Here is a 22,781-nt window from a genome sequence, read left to right as displayed (position 1 = left end):
GTTTATTTTAAATAACAGCCTTTTAACTTGAAATAAAAGACTGAAAAGTAACAGCTTGGTTAATTACTCATCACAAAAGAAACTTCAGACCATAGGCTTGATGCTCCTCAACATCAACAGGAGACAAAAACTGGAGCCAAGTCAGTCTTCCCAGTCTTCCCAACAGGAAGAATAATTTCACACCAAAAATAGGTTAAAATAGTGCCACAGAAATTTGCAATGCTTGTTCATTTCTCAGCACTTATTTATTTTCTTCTCAAGTCATGCTTGCCACTACGACTCATGTTCTCTGAACTACCAGGACCTCTGAAAATCATTACAAAACGTGCCTGCTGCCAGGACAAGTTTAACTCCGCTGAAATAGAAGGCAAAAGGGAGAGGTGTGTGTGATGTACTCACCCTTGCACACTTTGCAGCACTGGCTCTCCACGTGCACTGGGAGGGCATCAGGAGGGCATTCCAGAGGGGGACAGGACATCCTCCGGCATTCCACCACTCCGCTCTAAGCAAAGGGATAGAAGACAAAATTCAGCTGCTGCTGCTGCAATTAGCGGGAGTTTTATCCAAAACACTAAAAATTATTTAAGTAAATGAAAATAGCACTCTGAACTGCAAACCCATCCTTCAGTAACAAATTTAATGCCACCCAACTGCAAAATGAAATCAAAGTGCTGCTGAAAGTGAACTGCCCCATTTTCATAGACATTGCTGGTTTTACCCCCAACTCCCTGAGCAAAATGCATTAAGTGGAAAACGTAAGTCAAGAACATAAACCCTACTTTCTGTAGGCTGTTCCAATCATCTTTGGGATTTTTAACAATCAGGCTTCTATTTTCCTGAACAAACAAAGGCTCTCTTCAGATATTTATCAAATAATTTCAAAGATACAAGTTTTACATACTAATTCTCTTTCTGTCCCTTGTATTTTTTTCAGCCTGATATATGCTGAAAGCAGAATCTCCAAGTTGTTGCCATGCAAGATGCAACTAAGCATCTATGAATACTATTAAGATAATGCCTCCTTTTTGAAAAAGCAAGTGCAGTGAAAACAATTCCAAACCAAACAGACAATGCCACCCATTCACCCCAAAACCACGAAGTCCTCACAGCTATAATTACAACAAATAAGAAAGCACTGTCAAGGGAAAGCAGATTTTATGTATAAAGCTTACAAATCAGCCATGTCAAAATTTTATTTATTTTTCCATTTCCCTCTCTATTGTCCATGCTGCCACTACATGCATACTAAAAACATAATAATTCTCAGAGTGAACATTATGTATTCAAAGGCCATTTTCAAATTTTCATTAGATCCTATCCTTGAAACTCTTCAAAAATTCTTACTTTGCATGTGCAATTCCTGCAGTGATCATCTTCAACCCATGAGTCTTTGTCTCTGTAGATCAATCCATTAACTTGACAAGTCTTCTCACAATGACAGTCTTCCAATTGACTCAGTCTTGTTTCTGCATAATTTAACTATAAATGAAAGTAACTGGATGAGATTTCTGCAATTCAAACACATGATTTAAAAAAGCGAAAACCAGTACACTTATTTTTAGCCAAACCAGCTTGGACTACAACCTTCAAAATACTGAACCAAGACATCAGCAGGTACAAACTAAACCTTTTCCTCAGATTTTGATGGAGTTAGCACATGGTCATCCCACACTATGATCAATGGAGAAGCCATGCTTCCGGAGTAAACCCTGGGCTGGTGGCTAGCTCTGAGCACTCCTTGCTGTTAGAAGAGAAATACACGCTTAATATTTAGAAGAAAATATGTGCATTCTTTCCCTGCCCATACAAATAACTGAAAGATGACAGGCTACTGTTAAAAAAATTAGTTTTTCTGGCAAAATAAATAACAAAATACCCATATTTTAAAAACTGTCAAACTTGAAATGGAAAATGTTGGGATTCATAAAAGTACTCCTGGCTGTATAAACCCATGATGCAAATAAACCAGACTGCCTACTCCATGAACAAACTCAAGTGCTTGATTTGTCTTGATTTTAATCAAAGTCAAGCTTCAACCTTTCTAACCTCAACCAAGGAAAGACTCAGTAGAAAATTTTGTGCTGAAGTCTTCACGTAACAAACACATCTGAATACAAAGCACACCCTAGTGGAGGCTCACAATTTACCAAAAGAAATTATATTTCACTCAAAGAAGTGCAGGAGATGCCCATACTGATTTCAGTAGATTGCTAAAGCTGCATTAATTACTTTGCCCATTATATTTAAAGAGGAACTAACAGCACTCTCGGACAGCAGTGGGGAATGCTCCAGCATAACACAATATTTTTCTCCTGCAACAAATCAACATTTTAGCCAGATTCTAATACAGTGATACACAGTGCATCCCTATTTAAGGGCACGAGATTAAATCAATTGAATGTAGATACTGCAAAGATTCAGAATTAATTCAAACTATGACAAACATAAAATAGGTTTGAAAAGCTAGCATTCATTAGTCTTTAAAAGCCTTGTCTTCACAAAACATGGTTAGGAAGAGGATACAAGGGTGGTTAGCTGCTGCAAGCCACAATCAAATGCCCCTGTTTGTAGCACTTTGTGATCTGCCATAGATAATGCTCAGCTGGACCCCTTGTCCCAAACTGAGCCCACCAGACTCACGAGACCCTGAGCTACAGCCCAAGCAGGAGAGAACTCCCCTTTCCTGCCTTCATTCTGCACAACATGCACTGCTACTCAGATTATCAGAGCCTGAAACCAGTAGCTGAATGTTTTCTTCCCAGGCAAGCCCAGCTCTGAGTCTCCATAATTTCCATTTCTAAGAACTGCACATACACATTCCTTGCAAACAACACTTGCTGGTCCATTCAATGCTGTAATCCAGCTGTAACCAAACAGACTGAGGGAGACGCTAAAATCCTGGCTATAGAGGAGCCTAAAAGCAACAACAAGACATCAAACCACATTTTCAAAATATCCTGTTCATGCTCTGCATCTCCCGGTGCAGGATCAGGAGCTATGGATCCTTGCTCCTGTACATTTACAAGCCATTCCCTTCCCACCTGCCCTGCCAAACAGGATCCCTGCAGGCACAGCCTTCAGAGCCTTGACATGCAGCATCAACACAAAATGTACTTTTATCTACATGAGTACCACTCGTGGCTATTGTGGCTAGGACTTAAAAGGCAGCTACAAACCTGAATGCTTCCCTCCAGACCCTCCATTTTTAACTTGCATTTGTCTACCAAGTTAATTTCCTTTCCTGCTGCACGCATTTTTCCTGGACAACAGGAAACAACTGCAACAAAACAGTCCGTGGACTGCTATAACAACAGAGAAGGAATTTGCAATGAAGGATTACACCAGCACCACTTTATGAAAGCACAGAGTCTTTGCAGTACAAATACTGTGTTATTTGCTTCCCCTCATAAAGTACTAGCAAGCAAAAATATAATTAACATCAGAGAAAGCAAGTTACTCAGTGCACTGCATAATTGGAACTTGCTCATACCACCAGCAGGGCTCAAAATAATTGCCTCCCTTTCACAGTACAAGCAGAAAACTGAACTAAAAGCCTCACATTTTGCATTCACATCCAGCCTGTCCAAAGCATGTCAGCTGAGTAAGAGGATTGTCAGGATAATGCACATACTCTCCAAAAACCAGTTTCCCCTCTCCTGTTGGGAAGGGAAAGAGCATTTGAAGGCAATGCAGTTAAAAAGTGTAATTTTTTTTTTTTTTTTTTACACAAACAGCAGTGCTATGTAAATCCTACTTTGGAAATTCCTGTTCAGTAACTACACTGAGAGTAAGGGCAGCTACAGGTTGGCTGAATTCGTGCTTACAACTGAATAATTAACCCGTAAGTGCTGTTTCAAAAGAGACAATTAACTGCCCTCTACCACAAAACAGATGGTTCACCAGCATTAACCTCAAAAAGTGTTCAGATTCGCCTTTAACACAGATCAGAGGTTCAGTCACCTCCCAAAACAGTTTTCTGTCCCAAAACTTCACCCCTGAAGGGCCTTGGCTAACAATGAGGTTGCCTGTGTATTATAGAAGCAGAGCCTAAAGAAAATCTCAAAAATCCCAGACAAACAAAAAAATTATCAACACTACAGATTCTTATTCATCCTATTCACGATCCAAAGCAGGGGGGAAAAAGAAGAAAGAAAGCAAAAACAAACCCAAGCACACACCACAGGACCTGGAGCTGAATTAAGTTTTACACTGAGAAAAACCATTGATCAAAGGTGATACCAAGATCAGCCCAGTCAGCAGGTTCACAGGCATTTCCATTTTGGGGCTTCATTTCAGTTCCCAGAAGGAGACTACATCACTCCTGAAGACTTCACAAGACTTCCCACCAGCAAACATCCCCCCTCTGACAGCATCATCTGGTGAGGAAATTGGTGAGGGATTTCATTCTATTGTTTCTGCATTTATCCCTCGGCATGAAAAGGGAAATCAGACTCTGGGTATTTTGTCACTACCTTACAAATAATAAAGCAGACAACAGAAACATTAAGCTTAAGGAACAACCATGGAGCTATATCCACTAGACTACTACAGACAGGGAGAGAAAAAATTGCTCTACTGTGAAAATACAGAATAATTTTCATGGTATAAGGAATGGCACACGGAATAGATACTTTCATCTTTGTCTTAGTACAGAAGGAAATGGACAACTAACAAAAAAGCTTAGGTACCTACTTTTGCAGTCATTTTTGCCAGGAGTTCTTGCAAATCCATGATTCCTTGCACCAGACTTAAGAAATCACTGCAGGTTGGGCATGCTCAATGGAGGAAGATTAAAAAGAAACAGAAGAGAAGGAAAGACACAATAACCTGTAAATAACCAACAATCTATCATACTAGATTTATCTGAACATAAAATGCAATCTGTTTATATCGAATTTTTGCCTTCTGGGAAAGTGCCTCAGCACATGCAAAAATAACAAGCCTGAAAGTATTATTTTTAAAGCAATGAAACAATCTGTATGAAAACTCTAAAACACAGAGAATAAAGAGATTGCTACTTACTGCGATTCAGATTAGGACACTGTGTTATATATCCATTAGGTATAAAGATGATTTTCACATCTTGAATAACACCCTTTGTAGAAGAAGAGAAAACTGGTAATACAGATTACAAACATTCACTTAAATCTGTACAGGCTGTTGCAGAAGTCATTTCTTCAGTGGATACAGAAAAAATTACTAGCTCATTCTACTTGTGAGGAAAATAACTGAAGATGAACAAAATACAACAACTCCTCCTATCTTTCTGTGTGTTGGGATATTACAGTGATAATGCTGCTTTGTCTTTAGTAATCACCCAATATAAGCTGCTTAAAGGTCTTTAAATGGGGTAAGACTGGTGGAAAAAACCAGGGAAATAACAACCATTGCTCAAGCCGATGACACACTTTTCCAAAAGACAAAAAGAAAACACAGTAAAACTCTTTGGTTTCTTAGCCAAAGAAGAGTGTGAAATCAAACACTGCAAAGACAAGTTCATAGTGCCAGACGTAAGAAAGAGTTTTAATAATGTGATGGCCACTAAGGGAGAGCAGCAAGGGAAATCAAGGGACCTCTAGTACTGATACTTGCCCTGATTGTTAATCAGATGTTGTGACACAGCTCTATCTCCTCACAGACACAGAAAGATTTCTTTAATTTAAAAAGAAATTTATCATGGCAGCAGTTATTATCTAATTAAATCACTGATTTGCCAGACTGTGCTTTAATTTTCAGTTAAATTGCAATAGAGTGAATTATGCAGACCAAGGACATCATCACTTGCTCACAGGCACTTAAACTCCACCCATAAATAGAGGCCTCAGATAGTCCTGAAAGCCTGACAAGGCAAGTAACATTTAACATTTACATGTTAAAAGAGCAGAATGTAATCAGCAAGCACTGTTTCCTGCTTACTGTCTCATGATCAAATATTAACTGAAAATATTAATAGAGATAATCAGATCACCCTGTCTTTCCTGCAGAAGTATATACATTTATTAACCTTTTCATCTATGAGAATAATGAAACCATAAGTAATGAGAAGTAATACTGTCACTGGAAATGGAACATCCTGAAAGCCATTTTACATACTTTCTGACAGCAGTCATCAGTGAGAAATTAGAAGATGAGGCATACAAAAATATATTTCAACACTTAAGCCTCTGCAGTGAAAAGCTCAAGCAAGAGAAAATAAGATTACCAAGTTCCACCAGACCATATCGCCTAGTTAATGAGACACCATCCAGAGAGAAGTGATTTTTTCTTTGGCTTTTTTTTTTTTTAAGGTGCATCTTCAAATATGTTTGTTGCATCACAGTCACACCGCTCAGTTGTCTTTTGGAAGGATTTGCATTTAGACACAGCCTGACAGGAAACACAACTATTTTATGTGTCTTAATTTCTGGCTACATGAAAGCTGATTACCGTGGAAAAACATATGAATATGAACTTCAGTTCACTAACACACTGAACCATCTGAAACAGAATTATATGATCAAATATAGAAGTAAACTTTCCAAAGGCAGAAAATTTTGCTGATGTATTTTTTTAATAGAAAGACTTCATTACAGGCAAACACTTATTACAGCCATAATTATTGTAAAGAATGTGAAAAAACTCAGATTATTCCTGGTTCAGCATTAAGTCTAGGCTGCCAAGAGCCTGGATTTGGCCTTAACAGTGAGATGTCAGTGGTCAAAATCTTTCCAGTTTTTCCCTTTCCAAGCAGACATCACCTTTAAGTTATCAATAAAGACATCTGGCTAACGACAATCAAAGCCTCAGCTCAGCATCAGCACTTGCTAGCTTGAAGAGCCTTCATCTGCTGCAGGCAGATTACCAGCTACAGGATGAAATTCAGGTCTGCAGCACTAAATATCAAGCCTATCCCATGAGAACACAATACAAAAAGCCCAGTTTATTGCACTTTTCAGACATCTACTAAATAGAACAGTCCTCCCACATTGTGTGAAAAGGCTCATCTATTCCATGAGCTCTCCATTCCTGCCTTTTCATTTCCTCCACAGCCTTTCATCCTCTTTAAAGCCCGTTTCCCCCACAGAGATAATGTGAGCCACACAGCTGTGCACGTTGCACTGGCCAGGGCTGGGCAAGACTCTGCATGGTGGCACCAGCAGACATCCATGAACCTCCTGTGCCTTGGCAAAGCCATGCCAACACTACTAGAGCTCCACTCCATCAGCACTGTGCTGCTCCACACAGGGCAGGCATGCCAGGCACCTGCACAGTTGCCCTCAACTCCATGTTTAGTTTCACCTTACTCCATGCAACTCCGAGTCCAAAATTACTACAGAGCCATATAACTATACATATATTATATATATGTGACACTGTAATAAAAATACCAATATGCTTCTCAAGCACCTAACAGATAATCCCCAGACACAAGCAGGATCAATAGAGCCTGCTCTAGCAGTTATGAAAACTACTGTCTTTCAACATAAATCACCTGGTCACCAATGTATTAATAAGCTCATTTCTGCAGTAGCTCTTTGGAGGGACCCTTAGGGGGAAGGGTTCTCCTCAGCAATAAAACAAACATTGCAGGTAATTCTGATCCTGGCAGCAATCTGATCCATCCTAGATAGAGTTCCGCAGATGTCTGGCATCACTCTTTCTCCTTTCAGTTGCATTTGCTTAAGCTTCCTAAGCTGATGATCATGGTATTCTCTAGCCCTGAAACAAGCCCTGAGTTTGTGTGGCTCTGTCCAGCACAGGGTTAATTTCTGCAGTAGCCAGGAGGGAACATGGCTAGGCCATGATTATTCTACACAACCTCACACCATTGCAGGAGGTGGGGGGAAGGGACTCTTCCATGGAGGAAGAGTTCCTTATGGTCAAGAAAATGTGGAGGAGGGAGCCATCTGCTATCGTCTATTATCAGGAATGTTTATCTGCGGAAATAATTTCTTTTCCTATACCGTTTGTTAATAATATTGTTGCTGTTACTGTTCATTTTCTTATCTCATTGTTCTTTCCGCTAAGTTTTTCTTATCTACCTCTGTGATCTTCACCTTTTTTGCCTCTAATTCTGAACTCCATCCCACTGCAGTGCGGGAGGGGAAAGGAAACGGCAAGTGAGAGAGAGAACAAGGTGTGATTTGGGAGAGTCTCTGGGCAGGTACTGAACTGGGGAGTACCATTCCTAAACCACCATAGCCTTCATTCATCCACCCTTCATTCTACACCATCTATGTCACACCCAGATGCTACACCTTCCAACTAGACAGATATAAATGTACACAATCACAGCTATCTTTTCCATAGTCAATGGCTGTCCCTCCGAGATGGCTGTGGAGTTCTTTTAGCCCATGACTCTGGTTCTATCAGCCCTAGATGTCTCCCAGGGCAGCAGGGCTGCTGTGCTGCTCGCTGGCTGCTGCATCAGGAGCTCACAATCGGTGTATCTGGGGCACTCCATATTCACTGTCCATGGCAGTTATGGCATACAGTGGCAGTGTCATTCAGCAACCAATGTTGTAAACACAATTCAACATTTCACACTGTCTCATCGAAAAGTCAAATCCCCTTGAGGTACATGTGGTGTCTGCCCCTCCCCTCTGCATATCCACCAAGTGCACCCAGGTTCTTGAGGAAAAACAATCCCATGGATGTGTTTGCCTTTGCTTGAGTTGCTCCTCTCCGGAGCTACCACTGCATTCTCCTTAAAAAATATTCTGTCACTGTATGATAGTCCTGTAGTTGTTCAGGGGTGAAGTCCCAAACCACTGGAGCAGAGAATTTCTCTAAATACCAGCCCATTTCCTCCCACATTCCATGATGCTTATGACTATTTCCCCTCAGGGCAGATCTCTTAATGGCCTTCCTATAAATCCCTGTCCTGACTCTAAAAATGGTACTGTAGGCTGTACTGAGGAGACATAGCAGACATGGCAACAAGAACATGCTTTCCTTAACATCCAAAGAGAACTCAAAATTCTCAGAAGCTGCTGTAACAGGCCTGAAGGAAGAAAAGGGGGTGAAAGGCTGTGGAAAATCATCTTCCTCTGTTCTCCCCAAAGACTGGTTATGATTATTAACGGACTCCTAAAGGTAGTGCCTGAGGTAAGTGTAGGAGAACAGCATGGAATGAACCCTCATGAATTCAGCAGCACTGGATGAACATCCCAAACGACCCTCATTGCCCCTGATGCTATCAAGTCGTGAGGAGATATCACACAGTACAGCAACAAAGCCATGCTGATCCCTCTCCCTACACTGAAAAATACCATCAGGAGGAGGACATGCAGGAGGGATCCATCCAGGGTTAGGTACCACACCCACATGAACAGACCAAGCAGCATGGCCAGTGCTCCATCCATAACACAACAGGTGCTTAAATCAAACTCGTTTCCAACCCCCTCTGGGCAGACCTTTTGTTATTTCCATCTTTCATGACAAACGCTGGCCACCAATTGAGGCTGTTGTGGTTTATGAATGGCACTCCCCAGTTCAGTATCCCCTCTGAGACTCTCCCAAATCCCAAAATCCTGTCTCTCTATCCCCCTTCCTGATGTGGTGGAATGGAATTGAGGGAGTTAAAATAAGGAAACTTCAGGAATGGCAAAGACGATACTCAGAACAGTATTCAGTGCTTTTCCATACACACATTTTCATGGCTCCAACACACATATGCTAATTCTTTTTTAATGCTCCTATTTCCCTGCAGATCTCTGTTTACATTAAGGAAAATATATCTATTTTTTTATATGCTAAAACAGTGAAACAAATTGCTCTGAAAAAGAAAGGGAGATCCTGCTGAGCATGTAAATACATGGAAAGAGATGTGTACTCTTTACAAACTGGCAAAATCCCAAGCTTTTGCAATGAGTAACGTAAAAAAAGTAAGACTTCTGAAACTCTCAAGCAGGATTTAAAAAACCACAACCAATTATATTTCTGCCCTGAAGAAAGTTAGTAAAATATTCAAGCATGCATAAAGCAAAGTAAGGCACTTGTCGGCGTTCATTATGATCAATAAAAATTGTCAGTTCATTAGCATATCATTAGCTACCCTGCTGTTTCCAAAGTGTTAACACGTAGAAATATTAATTTACAAACATATAATATCCCAGAGTTCTGAGGCTCTGACTGCCTGCATAAAATAAGAATTTAAGACGAGGGACTCCAATATAACTCCTTCCTTTTCCTATGTAGCTATAAACATATGTTTACCATCTGTGGAATAGTGGGAAGCAGCTGAGATAAAAAACCAACAGCTGTAGAATAAAATAATACTATCAATTTCACTTGCCAGTGACAGCTCAGCTGCTGGAGGATGAAATGCACTCTAGGTTCAGAGCAACCCTCAGACTATCATTTGAGTTAAAAGTTGGCTTTTACCTCTGTTCCACAATTAAAATTGTTAGCTACTACGCTGAAGCAAGTTTAGCACAAAATAATTGTCCTAGCTTGCTGAAATCTGGGGACTTTGAGGAGATGTCCTCAAAAAAGAGGCAACTTGAAAAATTGTCCTAGGAAGTGACAGCTTGACAGGGAAAGCGAGTGGGTGGTAAATCACCTTGGCAACAAATCCATGCCCAGACTGAGGATAGGCAGATTGGCCTATTGCTGCACTACAGGCTCCCTTCACAGATAAACACTTGTACTGGGGCTTGTTACCCAAAACTGGAATAAATACCAGAAACTTTTACCTTGTAAACAAGCTGTTTACAAACTGACTGCAGTTCCTACCAAATTTCATGCTTATTGTAGTTCATGAGTGTAAGACAACTAATTGGAAGTATCTTGTTGACTATTTATTACTTTCCTTCTTCATGTGCTATTTCATATCTGCTTACCTTAAAGAAACCATGTTTCCTGTTTCTCTGTCCAAGCCATAAATTGCTTTCAGGTGTCAAATTCGTTTCTGGGGGATCAATGACACGTTCATAAATCCTGCAGAGGGAATACATTGCCATTACTTGAATTTTCTTTTTCCTCTGAGAACTTCCTTGTCAAAATCAGGTACAAATAAAAGATGAAAAACAGGATCAAAAATAAAACCAAAAAGAAAATTTCATTAAACACAATATTTATCATTGATTGTGGTGAAAAAAGCATATTACAACTTTAACATGAAAAAAAAATTATATACATTTCTGCTATCTAACAGTGACAAGTAATACGAGGTCCATAAGCAGCCTTTATGCACTGCATGAACTTGCACATGACTGCAGTAATCCACACACCAAACTCCTAAAATTAATTCATGAAATATTGCTGTAATGCAGAACTTTTAAATTAACAAACTATGTGGAGTTCTAAAAAGGTTTTGCTTGGGGTTTTGCTTGTTTATTTTTAGAAAAGCTGAAACGAGGTTTCCGTAACAACTTCTCCAGGAACACAGGCTGCTACAATGGTATCACCATTCCAAAACATGAAAAATTCAAGGCCAGAGTTACTGACCCTCAGTTCTCATATTGCCATGTCACATCAGAGGAAGCCATGAATTTACTGCTTCTTAACAAAACAACATGCTTAATAAGGATTACGGAGGAGATGAGGAAATCTTTTTCCACTACTGTCCAGTTCACAGGGAGTGTGTATTGCTGTGTAATTATACCAGTGTGACAGCCAAGAGAAAAGACTCTGAGCCTACCAAGATGCTTAGCTTAAAGAGGTGAAATCATCTGTGGTTAAATTATTTTTCTTCTTTCTTTAAAGCTATGGCTTCCAAACAAACGTGAAAAACAGAAGTCACTCAACCCAACTCATCCCACTTATCTTCCCAATTACACTCCAGGTGTTTCTGGACAAGCACAGGAAGAAGAGAGGGGTGGGTTGAAGGTGTTTGGGTTTGCTTCTCATTACCCCACTCTGATTTAATTGATAATTAACTTCTCCAAGTCAAGTCTGTTTTGCCCAGGACTGTAACTGGTGAGTGATCTCTCCCTGCCCTTATCTCTATCCACAAGCCTTTCATTATATTTTTGTCTCCCGTGTCCAGCTGAGGAAGGGAGTGACAGAGCAGCTTTGATGGACACCTGGTGTCCAGCTAAGGTCAAACCCACCATATCCCATTATTGGAAAATTCATGTATTTGCAGAGGCCTAGAATAACATCCCAGTATTAAAGAACTTCTGGAAAGATCTATAAAGTCATGGCAAAGTACAAAAAGTCATATATTCCATCCACTTCTGCTTAGCAAAAAAAGGAGTAAACCATTTGTCAAGATGAAATGGAAGCAATACACAAAACTAAAGGTTAACACTAATATTTTTTTAAAGAAACAACAAGAAGAATCTCAAACCTAAGAACAAAATAGTTGTATGAAAATTACAGCTTAAGAATGTGAGTACAGGAGTCAGAAGACTTCCCCTAATACTCATAATTTCATTGCTAAAGTTTATTATAATTATCATCAGCCCTAACTCATCACATTTCATAAGCATGATACATTCAAAGCTCTAGGAAATTTCTCTCACTACTAATTAATTAGGTCTGTCTATAAAATTACCATGCTGAGCTGTTTTACCTGTTCAAACAGCAAAACAAGATGATATTCCTTCAAACCAGGTTTTGAGAATTACAGGAATTTTGCATGCACTATCTCTATCAATATTTTAAAGTGTAAGTAGAGGCCTTCAGTCATACCTCATGCAAAATTGAACTAGCCAAATGCAAAACTGCAAAATGCTGAACAAGGAACAAAGAACTGACATGGTCCTTGAGCATGAGCTCCTGGAGAGAATGTGCACTGAATTGCTCTATCATATCAGGAATTTACCTTTGTATATGTAGCACAGCTTTATTCATGACTTTGGTTACTAATGTTCACACTGGAAAATTTCTCATCTCCTGAATGATGAGTCGATATTCAATAAAGAGCTCCATCTCTGCTAATAGATAAAATCCCAGTGCTGACCAGGTTCAACAACACTACTTATTGAAGAATATTTGATTTTTATTAAGCTGGCCTAGTTAAAGTTGATGAAGGAACTCTACAATATCTGTCTGCTATTGCATATTGAAAAAAAAAAAAAAATCAAAACCTGACATGGTTATATGACAGTTCAACAATAGCAAGTTCGGAAGGCAAATCAGAGACAGGCTAAGGTGGCTTATCTTGACTTTTCTGATGATTTAATACTCCTTCAGCCTATGTGGAAAGGGCTGTAGTGACCTTCTTTCCAGAGCCTCTTCAGAGAGTGCCATCCTTAAGTCACAAAAGCTCAAGATTCCCCATATTCCTCTATCGTTCTGCTCTAATTCACATAACATTCCTGAAGCAAGCATTTATCTTAAATTAAGGGGTTAATTAAAGTTAGTTTGTGCCTTATTCCACATATGTCTATGAGGCTGGTTTTTCCCCTCCTTAGATCTGCCCATGAAGTATCAGGCTGAGGATTCAAGAGAGGGCACGAGATGTAGATCAGTCCTTAATTATCTTCTTATGACAAAAGATGTTTAGGCTGACACCATTTGATTTGCAAAGGATGTAAATTTACTTTATTATTGTATGCTGTTAAACATCAGCAAAAAGAAAGCCCTGGCAAGTATAGACAAAACTTTGTGCTACTCCTGTAAGCCCCTCTATAATCTTGGGAAATTAAAAGGTCAAAAAGCATATCAGTTAAAAAAATAAATAAATAAACCTAACAAAAAAACAAAACAAACAAATATCCCCACATTAAGCTTCCACATCACTCACTTTCCTTTGCTTGACTTTCTGGGCTGAGGTGTGTCACCTTCTGTGGCTTTATACCCCTGTGACCAATACTCTGTATTTGGCATATGAATAGCTAAATTATACACTTCAGCTTATGAAGTGCTGGTCTAGAGCTCCTTGGAGAGCAATTTCCAACACATTTGGCTTTGATACCAACACAGAGAAATGCACAATACACTTCACAAGAAAAGGAATGCTCAGAAAGAGGACTCAGGGGAGCTGTGGTCACTAAAACTGCTGCAGACTGAATAGCCCCTCCAACATGAGGAGACCCAGGTCTCCAGGTTAATGGAAGCTCTGCTACACACTCCACGCTTTCAGATTTATGATTGCTGCATTCACTCTCCAAAAGAAAGCTTGATTTTCACCTACTTTATGCCAACATATTTCAAAGAAACTAAACCATAAAACCAGGGTAATAGAAGAATGAACCAATCCTACAGTCTTGAAATGTTCAGGTTCAGAATACATTCACTAACCACTGACCCATTTAGCTAAATGTAGTAAGAAATACACCTGTTAATCAACAAATACCCATTATATTCTTGTGTTTTGTTACTATATCCCTACTCTCTCTACATGCTCTGATTTATTAAGTATTCTTGTGCAATCATCAGAAACACCTCTCTCAAGGACGCATTCCAAACAGGCGTCTCTGCCATAATGAAGACAATATGCATAAAATAGAAAATCTATAAAATAATCAGTGGATTCCTGAAAGGAGGCATATCTAAAATATTTGTATCCTAATACACACACACACATCTTGCTCTGCATAGAGGAGGAACTTCTCTAGAAATCAAGCTTTGCTGGATAAGGAGACAGTTCCCTTCCATGTACTCAGTAGAAATTATTTTTGGCATCCTTATAACGCGTAAATACACAATGGTGTAATGGTACATATCTAATATATAAAGGTGAAAAAGGGCAATATCCTCATTTTACACATGCACAGAGTGAAACACAGACAGACTGATTAACCAAGATCACAAAGATGGGGAGTCTTTGCCCAAGATCTAAGCCTTTAGACTAGGAACAACTGAGGCTGAATTGCCTCACACCCTGGGTCACACTCCCTCTGGAAAAAAATGCAACATGGAATTGTCTCTTGCAGTGAAGATGATTTCTTCCACACAACTTTTATAAGCAAAAGTTAACAATTGAAGAGTATTTCCACTTTTGTGGATATGCAGCTCTACTTCATACATGCACTATTTGCCATGCCAGAGGCATTTTCGAAATGGCTGAAATATTTATCAGAACATGAAAATAAACTTTATGTCTGCTCACATCAGGATACATCAACCAACACGGACTGATCAGGAGGTGCCATTGCCGAAAATTCTGAACCATAAAATAGACTGCAACTCAACAGTCACTACAAAGCAGCACACCAAATAAAGACATTTTCAAATTCTTCCATGTCTAAAATATGGGTAGGTTACTAAATAAAACAGGAACGTGCCTTCTTAACATTGGAAGGCTGGATATGAAGACCCTGAGATTGGAGCATGGTGCTCTAAATACCACTGAAGCTGAGGGTTTGATCCTTGCATGGGCCATTCACTTCAAAGCTGGACTCAACGGTCCTTGTTAGTCCCTTCCAACTCAGAATATTCTGGGAAATCTGTGAACACACACAGCCCTGAACTGCAGTAATCAGGCTTGAAGCAGATTTAGACTGTGAGTGTATAAAAGCCCAGGGGTTCCTTTGTTTGGGGTCCCTCCTCAGAGGGAAGCTCCCAGTTTCCATGCAGAGAGAACAGGTGGTGAATTCATCGCACGCAATTTTAAATGTCTCCGAAGTTTGTACCTACGGTGGAGCTGGTTTGCTAGACTCAGTTATCTAATGAAGAGACAGAAGTGTTTCTAGGGTGTGATTCATCTTACAGTAAATGAATCACTCTCTAAAGGCCCCTGCAACAGCTGCACAGGAGCCCCCTCCTGACATCAGGGTGAATCATCTAAACAGATTTTTGTAATTCAAAGCCTGATGCTCAAAAAATCACACTCTCTGGCAACCATTCATTACCCTGTATACATCCATCTGGATCTTCAGATCCTTTAAATACCCTGAAGGGTAAAGAAAAGTTCTGTTCAGGGCAGTCTTTGAAACAGCACTCTCAACTTCTGTAAAGAAAGCCAGAGGAGAGAAAGAATTTCCCCGATTTGCATCAGTCTTTCTCCTAATCTAATTTGCAGAGGTGTTGACCACCTTTGAGCCTTGCTATCATCTCCAGCTGAGCCTGCAAAAACATAGTATACCTTTGAAATAGAAAATGAGGCCTCCTAACACAGCCCATTGTAAAAAAATAATCAGCTGCTTCAAAAAGTTTGTCCCACATGTTTTCTGAACCCACCTGCATGGAGAAACTGATTGATTATATCAGTTCCTAGCTTTAAGACACAATATTGGTATTTGTCTTTATCTGTTCTTCCAAAGAGATTAAGAATTTATTTTAAAAATAAGTACTAGGGTATCTTTACATATTTCTCTTTCAACCCGTTTTCTATATGCCTCCCAAGGAAAATGTGTCAATACCACTGTGATTGGATTTTCTTGATAGTGTTTACAGATAGGATGCATTATTTGACATGCATTCAGTTCTGGAGCAGCTTTAACTGAATTATTAATTCAGTTTCCAGTGTCTTGCTTCAGAAAAATAAACTTCCTGAGGGAAATTTTGAATTTATTTTTTTTTTTGGTGCTATCTCCTCTGCCATAGCATAAGAGTTCACAATCACTTAACAGAGGAAAGCAATTTAGATTAAAATCTTGGGGTATGAGGGAAGCCTTTTCTTATTAAATTTTGAATATACAATAGTAACTGCCAACTATTTAATCAAGTTATTGTTCAGCTTCAGCAGAGAAAAAAAATAGGCATCCAGTAATAGCACATGTTAGGTAAAAGACTAAAGAGTGCATGCTCAGTTTTCTTTCTCTTCAAGCTCTGTCACCCAAATGAATTCATTGATTTTCCTGTACAATCACGGAGATAAAGTTACTGTATTCTATTTTTCACTGACATTATTCCAAATAAAAATCTAAATTTAAAAATAAAAATTCATCTAAATAAAATTCTATTTTTAAAAAAAAAAAATCTCATTCAAGAAAAATTTGAAGTAACCTTAACAAACAAGAGGAAACTACACAAATGCAAGGGAAGACAGCTAGAAGAGCACATTATTATATTGGCTCAAAGTAGAGGCCTGGACCCACTGTATGACACAGCAGTGGCCAAGGAAGAGCAGAAATTCATCCATCTGAGAGCTCCCTGTATGGCAACTTTCCTCTGGAGAGCCTGAGGTAGATTCCAACACCTTTACTAACAAGGTCAGTATGATGAACTTGACTTGCAAATGACAAGACAGATACGAATGGTTCCTGACAACAACAGTCTGAGGAGTGTCTAAGCTCTAACAGCCTGTCTGTAAGGCTGCAGTGTTTACCCATCTTTATGTAACAAAAACAGCACTTTTGAAAGTGCAAAAATCCCAGAAAACAGGTTGAGTCAGACTCTAAGCAGAAATAGACATTTGGCCATTTGCTTAGGATTGTCAACAGTGGTAGAGAAAAAAAAAAATGCCAAACTATGAGGTCAACTGTGTCCTACATGTGATGGATCCAGAGGAGGGTTTTCAGTGTCAAGACAGCTGGTTTAATACCCAAATGGTTATCCCATGCCATATCACATCACACTGAGCAACACAAGCTGGGAGGAGAAAGAAGATGGGGACATGTGGAGTTATAGCATTTGTCCTCCCAAGTAACCATACGTGAGACAAAGCTCTTTTTCCAGGAAAACAGCTAAACACCCGCCAGCTGACGGGAGATGTGAATTAATTCCTTATTTTGCTTTGCTTTACCTGTTAAACTGTCTTTATTTCAACACACTTTTATCCCCCCTGCAGTTTCATCCTTCCAACTCTCTTCCCCATCCCACTGCATGAGCTCAGCTGCCTAACAGCACTAAACCACACAGCAACCTTTTTCTTTTAGGTGAATCTGAGCTCAGCAGCACGTGGCTCCTGGCCCTGGCATTGCCCATAAACCTTGCACATAATCTACAGGTAGCAAGAGCACAAGAGCAATGTACTTGTCACAGCTTTTGGTAAAGATGATAGCTTTTGCCATATTCAGCAGAAGTTAAGGTGGTGTCTAGGTCAAGAGAATTCTTCCCCTGAAGCACTGAGGTGAATGTCATCTACATATACAGACTTTTCTTAGAAAAAAAAAAAAAAAAAATCAATGTGCACAACTTCTGTGGATTAATGGGAATTCAGGTCTTTAAATGTCTCTATGCAGAGCTGAGAGCTACACAGATCAAATGCCACTTTTCAAACAAATATCTGCCTCTCCAGAAGTATTTTAGCATCTCTTTGTCACTTGTGAGCAACTATCACTATCTGGCTACCAGAGCATAAAACACATAGCAGTAGGGTTTTTATGATGCACACAAGTATCCACTCCAGTCAAACAGACAAATACACTTATAAATGAGGACAACACTGAAACTCACAGGGTCACTAAAAGACACCCTTTAACCTCAGCAGGCTTTGAAGCTCAGGCTCTAAACCAGAACACTGAATAAAGCAAACTGTTAACAAGAAAGCTAAAAGCACAGCACACTCATTTGTTACCACACCAAATATCATACCAAACACCCTTCTCAGATGAACCAAATGTTCAGAGTACATCCCAGATGCAAAATATCATCAAACCAAGGCTGAGTAATTAAAAGCAGATTCTAGAAATGAGAGGAAGAAATTAATTCAATGGGTTCTTTCAAGATATAAAAAGAAGAAAAGCTCCTCTCCCACGAATTAAACAAGAAACCCTTAGAGCAAGATACATCTGAGATAAAAAACTGTATTAGAATATCTATGAAAAAAGTAGCAACCAATTAAGCCTATCTTACATCAGAAAGCAAAAGTGTAGGAATATGCATCAAAATAAGGGCACAAAGAAGTTCTGTACTTAAGGGCTTGCAGCAAAATGAACCCCAAAATAAAATTCTACTAGAACAGAGGTAAAACCACAATTAAATTTCTTATGCCATCTCCACTTTGTCATGAAAAAATAAAAAAAAAATTAAGGTTGCTTTTGGGGTTTGTCACGAGGCATTTATTGGGTGAGAACTGGCAGTGCTGAAACTTAGCTTCTCTCCCATCTGCCTGCCACATAAAGGGATGAGCTGATCCCTGGTCCAAGACCTGCAGCACATGGATCTTCACTCTGGCACTTAAAGCAGAACCTGAGGCATAATAAGCTTTTACAGCTTCAGAACAGTCCCTCTTCACAAAATATATGCAGCCTTTGTCTTTCCTTTTGTTTTTCCTTTGTCTCATGCTCCTCTCAACCCCAAAGTTGATTGATCTAGTACAATAAGAAAGGTGCAATTGTGAGAAGAACCAGGCTTTTGATTTCAACTCTTTCTGCAGTGCTACAAAAGATAAATTTAAAATGAAGTCAGCCACAAGAAACCTTTACACTAAACAGCTTCTTCCCCCCTTCCAAAAACACATCTGCTGAGAAGTTAATTGCTTTACAGGGTATCTTGTCACAGGATCATCTCATCAAGGGGTTCATGTCATCACTAAATGATCTGTATATAATCATAAAATAACCTCATCCATATTCCAGAGCCAATTTCCTGCAGTGACTGAAGGCATCTGCAGGCTGAGGATCGCAGGGTTTGCCTTTGCAAAGGCACTGGGCTCTCTTGGAGCTACCACTTCTCCTCCCCATCAGCCACTGGCTCTGTAACACAAATTCCATGGCCTCACTCCACACTCCTCAGCCCTTCCTGCAGGTCCATTGGTTAACCCACATCTCCCTTTTCCCACGGTATTTGCCAACTCTCCACCTCAGTGGTGGTTGTTTGCAAGATAACGTGACACTCTCTCCACAGTGACTAATTGGCCGTGACTGGGGAGGTGTATGGAACACACAGTAAACACAGAACAAGCCATTATATTGGTTCTAAAATTAAATTCAGATGGCAACTGCCAGCGGACAGGCAGGAAAGCACTCTGCAGGGACAGCACATTGCTCACAACATCTGACACACTGGGGAGGTGAAAGCATGGCTCTGCTCAAGTCAATGAGAGTGCTCACTGCAGACTGCACTGGGCTGTCCCCCAGGGACACTGCATGGCACATCTTTCAGACAAGTTTAAGGTAAGCAGCTGGTGTGACACAGAAAAATTCAGCTTGGGCTGAGAAAGTCCTACTTGCCTTAGTTGGCACAGTGGTAGTTATTAGTTATTTGCTTTCACTATCGATGTGCTGAAGAGAATGCCACTGAAATTGCAGCCCAATTAAGTAATGCAGTTTCCCTGATTCTTTCAGTTACTGCCTGGTCTCAGATATAGGAACAAGTTATAGGACTCTGAGCACACCATATGCCTCCAGTTCTCCACAGCCAAGGAAAAAACGTGACTGGATCCTACACCACTTAAGAGTGCTGTCAGTTTTCTCTGTCACTAAATCATGAAATAACGAGAACTGTCAGGTTTTGGGGCATTAAGAAATGCAGCCAAGCAGTCTCTACCTCCCTGCAGTCAATTCGAGGATTTTGTGAAGATTAGATTCCTAAAATAATTACCTTCTGGGTAATTGCTCTAAATTGCCAAAGAAAGACACCTCAAGTATTAAACCACATCATAAAACTCCGGGCTGGTTTCACAGATCTCAGCAGTCTCAGCCCTGTTTGTACAATGTCCCTCTCCTGCCCCACCACACTCAGGAGGTTTCAGATCTTTTGGAAAAGCTCTGTACTATCTATTACATGGTGACTCAGATCTCAAGTCTGCTGTTGAATAGTCCAGAGGGTTTCCCACCTGCTCTTTGGCAGAGGTCCAATGTTTTTACAAAAGTATTTAACTAGAATTATGCTATCATTTCTTCCATTTAGCTGCAGTATTATCCTATGTGGCTTGTAGCTCTAAACTCCAGAGTTTAGCTAACCACTTCAAATGGAAGAGTTTGTTCATTTCTCAGATCTCAGTTAATCTGCCTGGCTGGAGGAAGATAATTCTTTTTTAAAATCTGAAAGGAAAAAGCTCAAAACATTTGCTTTATCTGGTTGATTCTTAAATTACTTTGATCACCTTTCTGTCCATATGACCCCCACACCAACAAACAAAAAGAAAATAGAGCGAAGTAACAGGACATTTTTCCTGAAAAAAAAATCATAGAAAAAAATCCAGATATATTTCAAACCATGCAAGCTAAATTTTCAGAGACTACTCTTGTAAGTAACAACATTAATTGCTTTTTACATTAAAAAATGGTTACATGTACATTGGACCAATATACAAATATTTGAGAATTTGATAATACACCTAGTCACGCACTTTGGGAAATTACTAAAGTATCTGAGGCTTGCCAGTCTTGACTTAAGATCATTCCCTCTACCATTATCCATCCTTTCTCTCTTTGGCACACCCAGAGCATAAAAATACAAGGAATGCAAGATGCCAATGGTAAAGCATAGCACAATATTCCTGCCCTGCTGAAGGCATCAACCTGTGTACCAACATTCACAATTCACCAGAAAGCACCACAACTCACCAGTTCTGACTCAGGGAGGGAAAAGAAAAAAAAAAAAAAAAAAGGGAAAAAAATATGGAAGACAAAACCAGGTATCTGTATAAGTGATTGCTGCCTTGAGGGATGGTCAAAGGGTCTAAGGCAAGCAGGCACATATATGGATTGTTACCATTTTTTTCTATAATCCATTTTCAGCACTTTCATAAATACTCATGCCTTCTCCCAGTTCTCTCAATGCAGTACACAATAAAATTGAACTGATTTTTTTCAGATAAAAATATAAATTTTCCTTGTAATTGGGGACTGGATTCAAACATACCATTCAGTCTTTGGTCACACCCATACTACCATTCTGCTGACGCATTAGCCATTCCATGAAGAACCATGGCTATTTTAAAGCTTCTTGAAAAAGAAAATTATGCTGAATGTATCCTCAGCATTTCCTTGCAGTTTACTGCAATAACTGTAATGATAGAGATGGATGGAAGCTGATGTGGTATGCCCAGCTGGAGATCACTCTTAAGCTAAAAAGTTTTCAGCCTTCCTGCCAAACAAAAGGGAAAACTGGTAGGTGAAAATTAACTTCCAGTCCACATTACCAAAGATCTGAAGTTGGGTGCACCCATAATGCACAATTACACCACTCTGCCCAAGAAAACAATTCTCTGACAGCTTCTGCTACTGCTTGGAGAGCAGAGAAGCAATCTGGGTCACAAACTCATATCCAAATAGCAAGAGTAAATTACCTAGCTAGTGCATAGCACTGCCACCACGCCATTTTCCCTCTCAAGAGAAAGTGTTTTACAGTAACTAAAGCAGCAAATCCCTCTTTTAAATACATCCCTTAACCTTCTTTAAATTTATTACACTTTAATTAATGGCATAGAACTTTGTTTAGATCAGTTGAAAACCTCAGGTTGGCAGCCAGAATATCTTATTTATAAGAACTCAGAGGTCTTGGATTCCCATATTTGGAGGATGCTACTTTAATTTATTTATTTTTCCAATTAAAAAGTTCTCACTGCTCATGCATTTTTTATTCCCTAATGCGCTGTTCTAACATAAAAGAAGCAGACAACATGTTTTTCCAGTTGGAGACTACATCCAAGCCTGCTCCAGTTTTATAATCTATTCTCTTATGCTCTTACCAACCCCCTCCATCAAACAGCTAAGAGTATCCATCAAAACCACAGGCTGTATTCATAGCAAAAGGCACTCCAGCACAGATTTTCACTAGAAGAACATTAATTTTTTCATCAAAGCTCCTTTCTTCCTCCTGTGCCCACAGACAGAGTTCAAGTAAAGGAATATGGATACTGTCTGAATAGGTGAGTGCCTTTTTAGCAACATAGCTGAAGATAAATAATAAAAGAAAAAAAAATAAAGCACCTTTCAGGCTTCCCTCGCCAGATTAATCAGATACACTTGAAAACAACTAGGAATGTATTTTACAAATAAACTGTCAATAAATATATTTTGATTCAGTACCTGCCACCTCCTAAACTGTAGGTTCCATGCTATTCCCTCACTCTT

At 39.5% G+C, this 22,781-nt stretch overlaps 1 protein-coding gene across 6 annotated transcripts in view; it reads right to left on the bottom strand.

Annotated features, from left to right (window-relative positions):
* The window catches only part of NELL1 (neural EGFL like 1), a 273,189-nt gene that overhangs the window by 208,107 nt on the left and 42,301 nt on the right, over window positions 1-22,781 (bottom strand). For all 6 annotated transcript variants that reach the window (XM_085063246.1, XM_085063242.1, XM_085063245.1 and 3 more), the window contains exons 5-9: window positions 10,824-10,920; window positions 5,023-5,095; window positions 4,693-4,775; window positions 1,345-1,479; window positions 400-502 (exon numbers count right to left, since the gene is read on the bottom strand). In XM_085063246.1, coding sequence (XP_084919372.1) covers window positions 400-502; window positions 1,345-1,479; window positions 4,693-4,775; window positions 5,023-5,095; window positions 10,824-10,920 — 491 coding nt within the window. The remainder of the gene's footprint in view (window positions 1-399; window positions 503-1,344; window positions 1,480-4,692; window positions 4,776-5,022; window positions 5,096-10,823; window positions 10,921-22,781) is intronic.

This window comes from Lichenostomus cassidix, chromosome 5 (genome assembly GCF_008360975.1).
Source record: "Lichenostomus cassidix isolate B80296 chromosome 5, HeHo_3.0, whole genome shotgun sequence".
In the NCBI taxonomy this organism is placed as follows: domain Eukaryota; kingdom Metazoa; phylum Chordata; class Aves; order Passeriformes; family Meliphagidae; genus Lichenostomus; species Lichenostomus cassidix.
The sequence above is the reverse complement of the archived record's forward strand: the minus strand, read 5'-3'. Positions and strand labels throughout refer to the sequence as shown.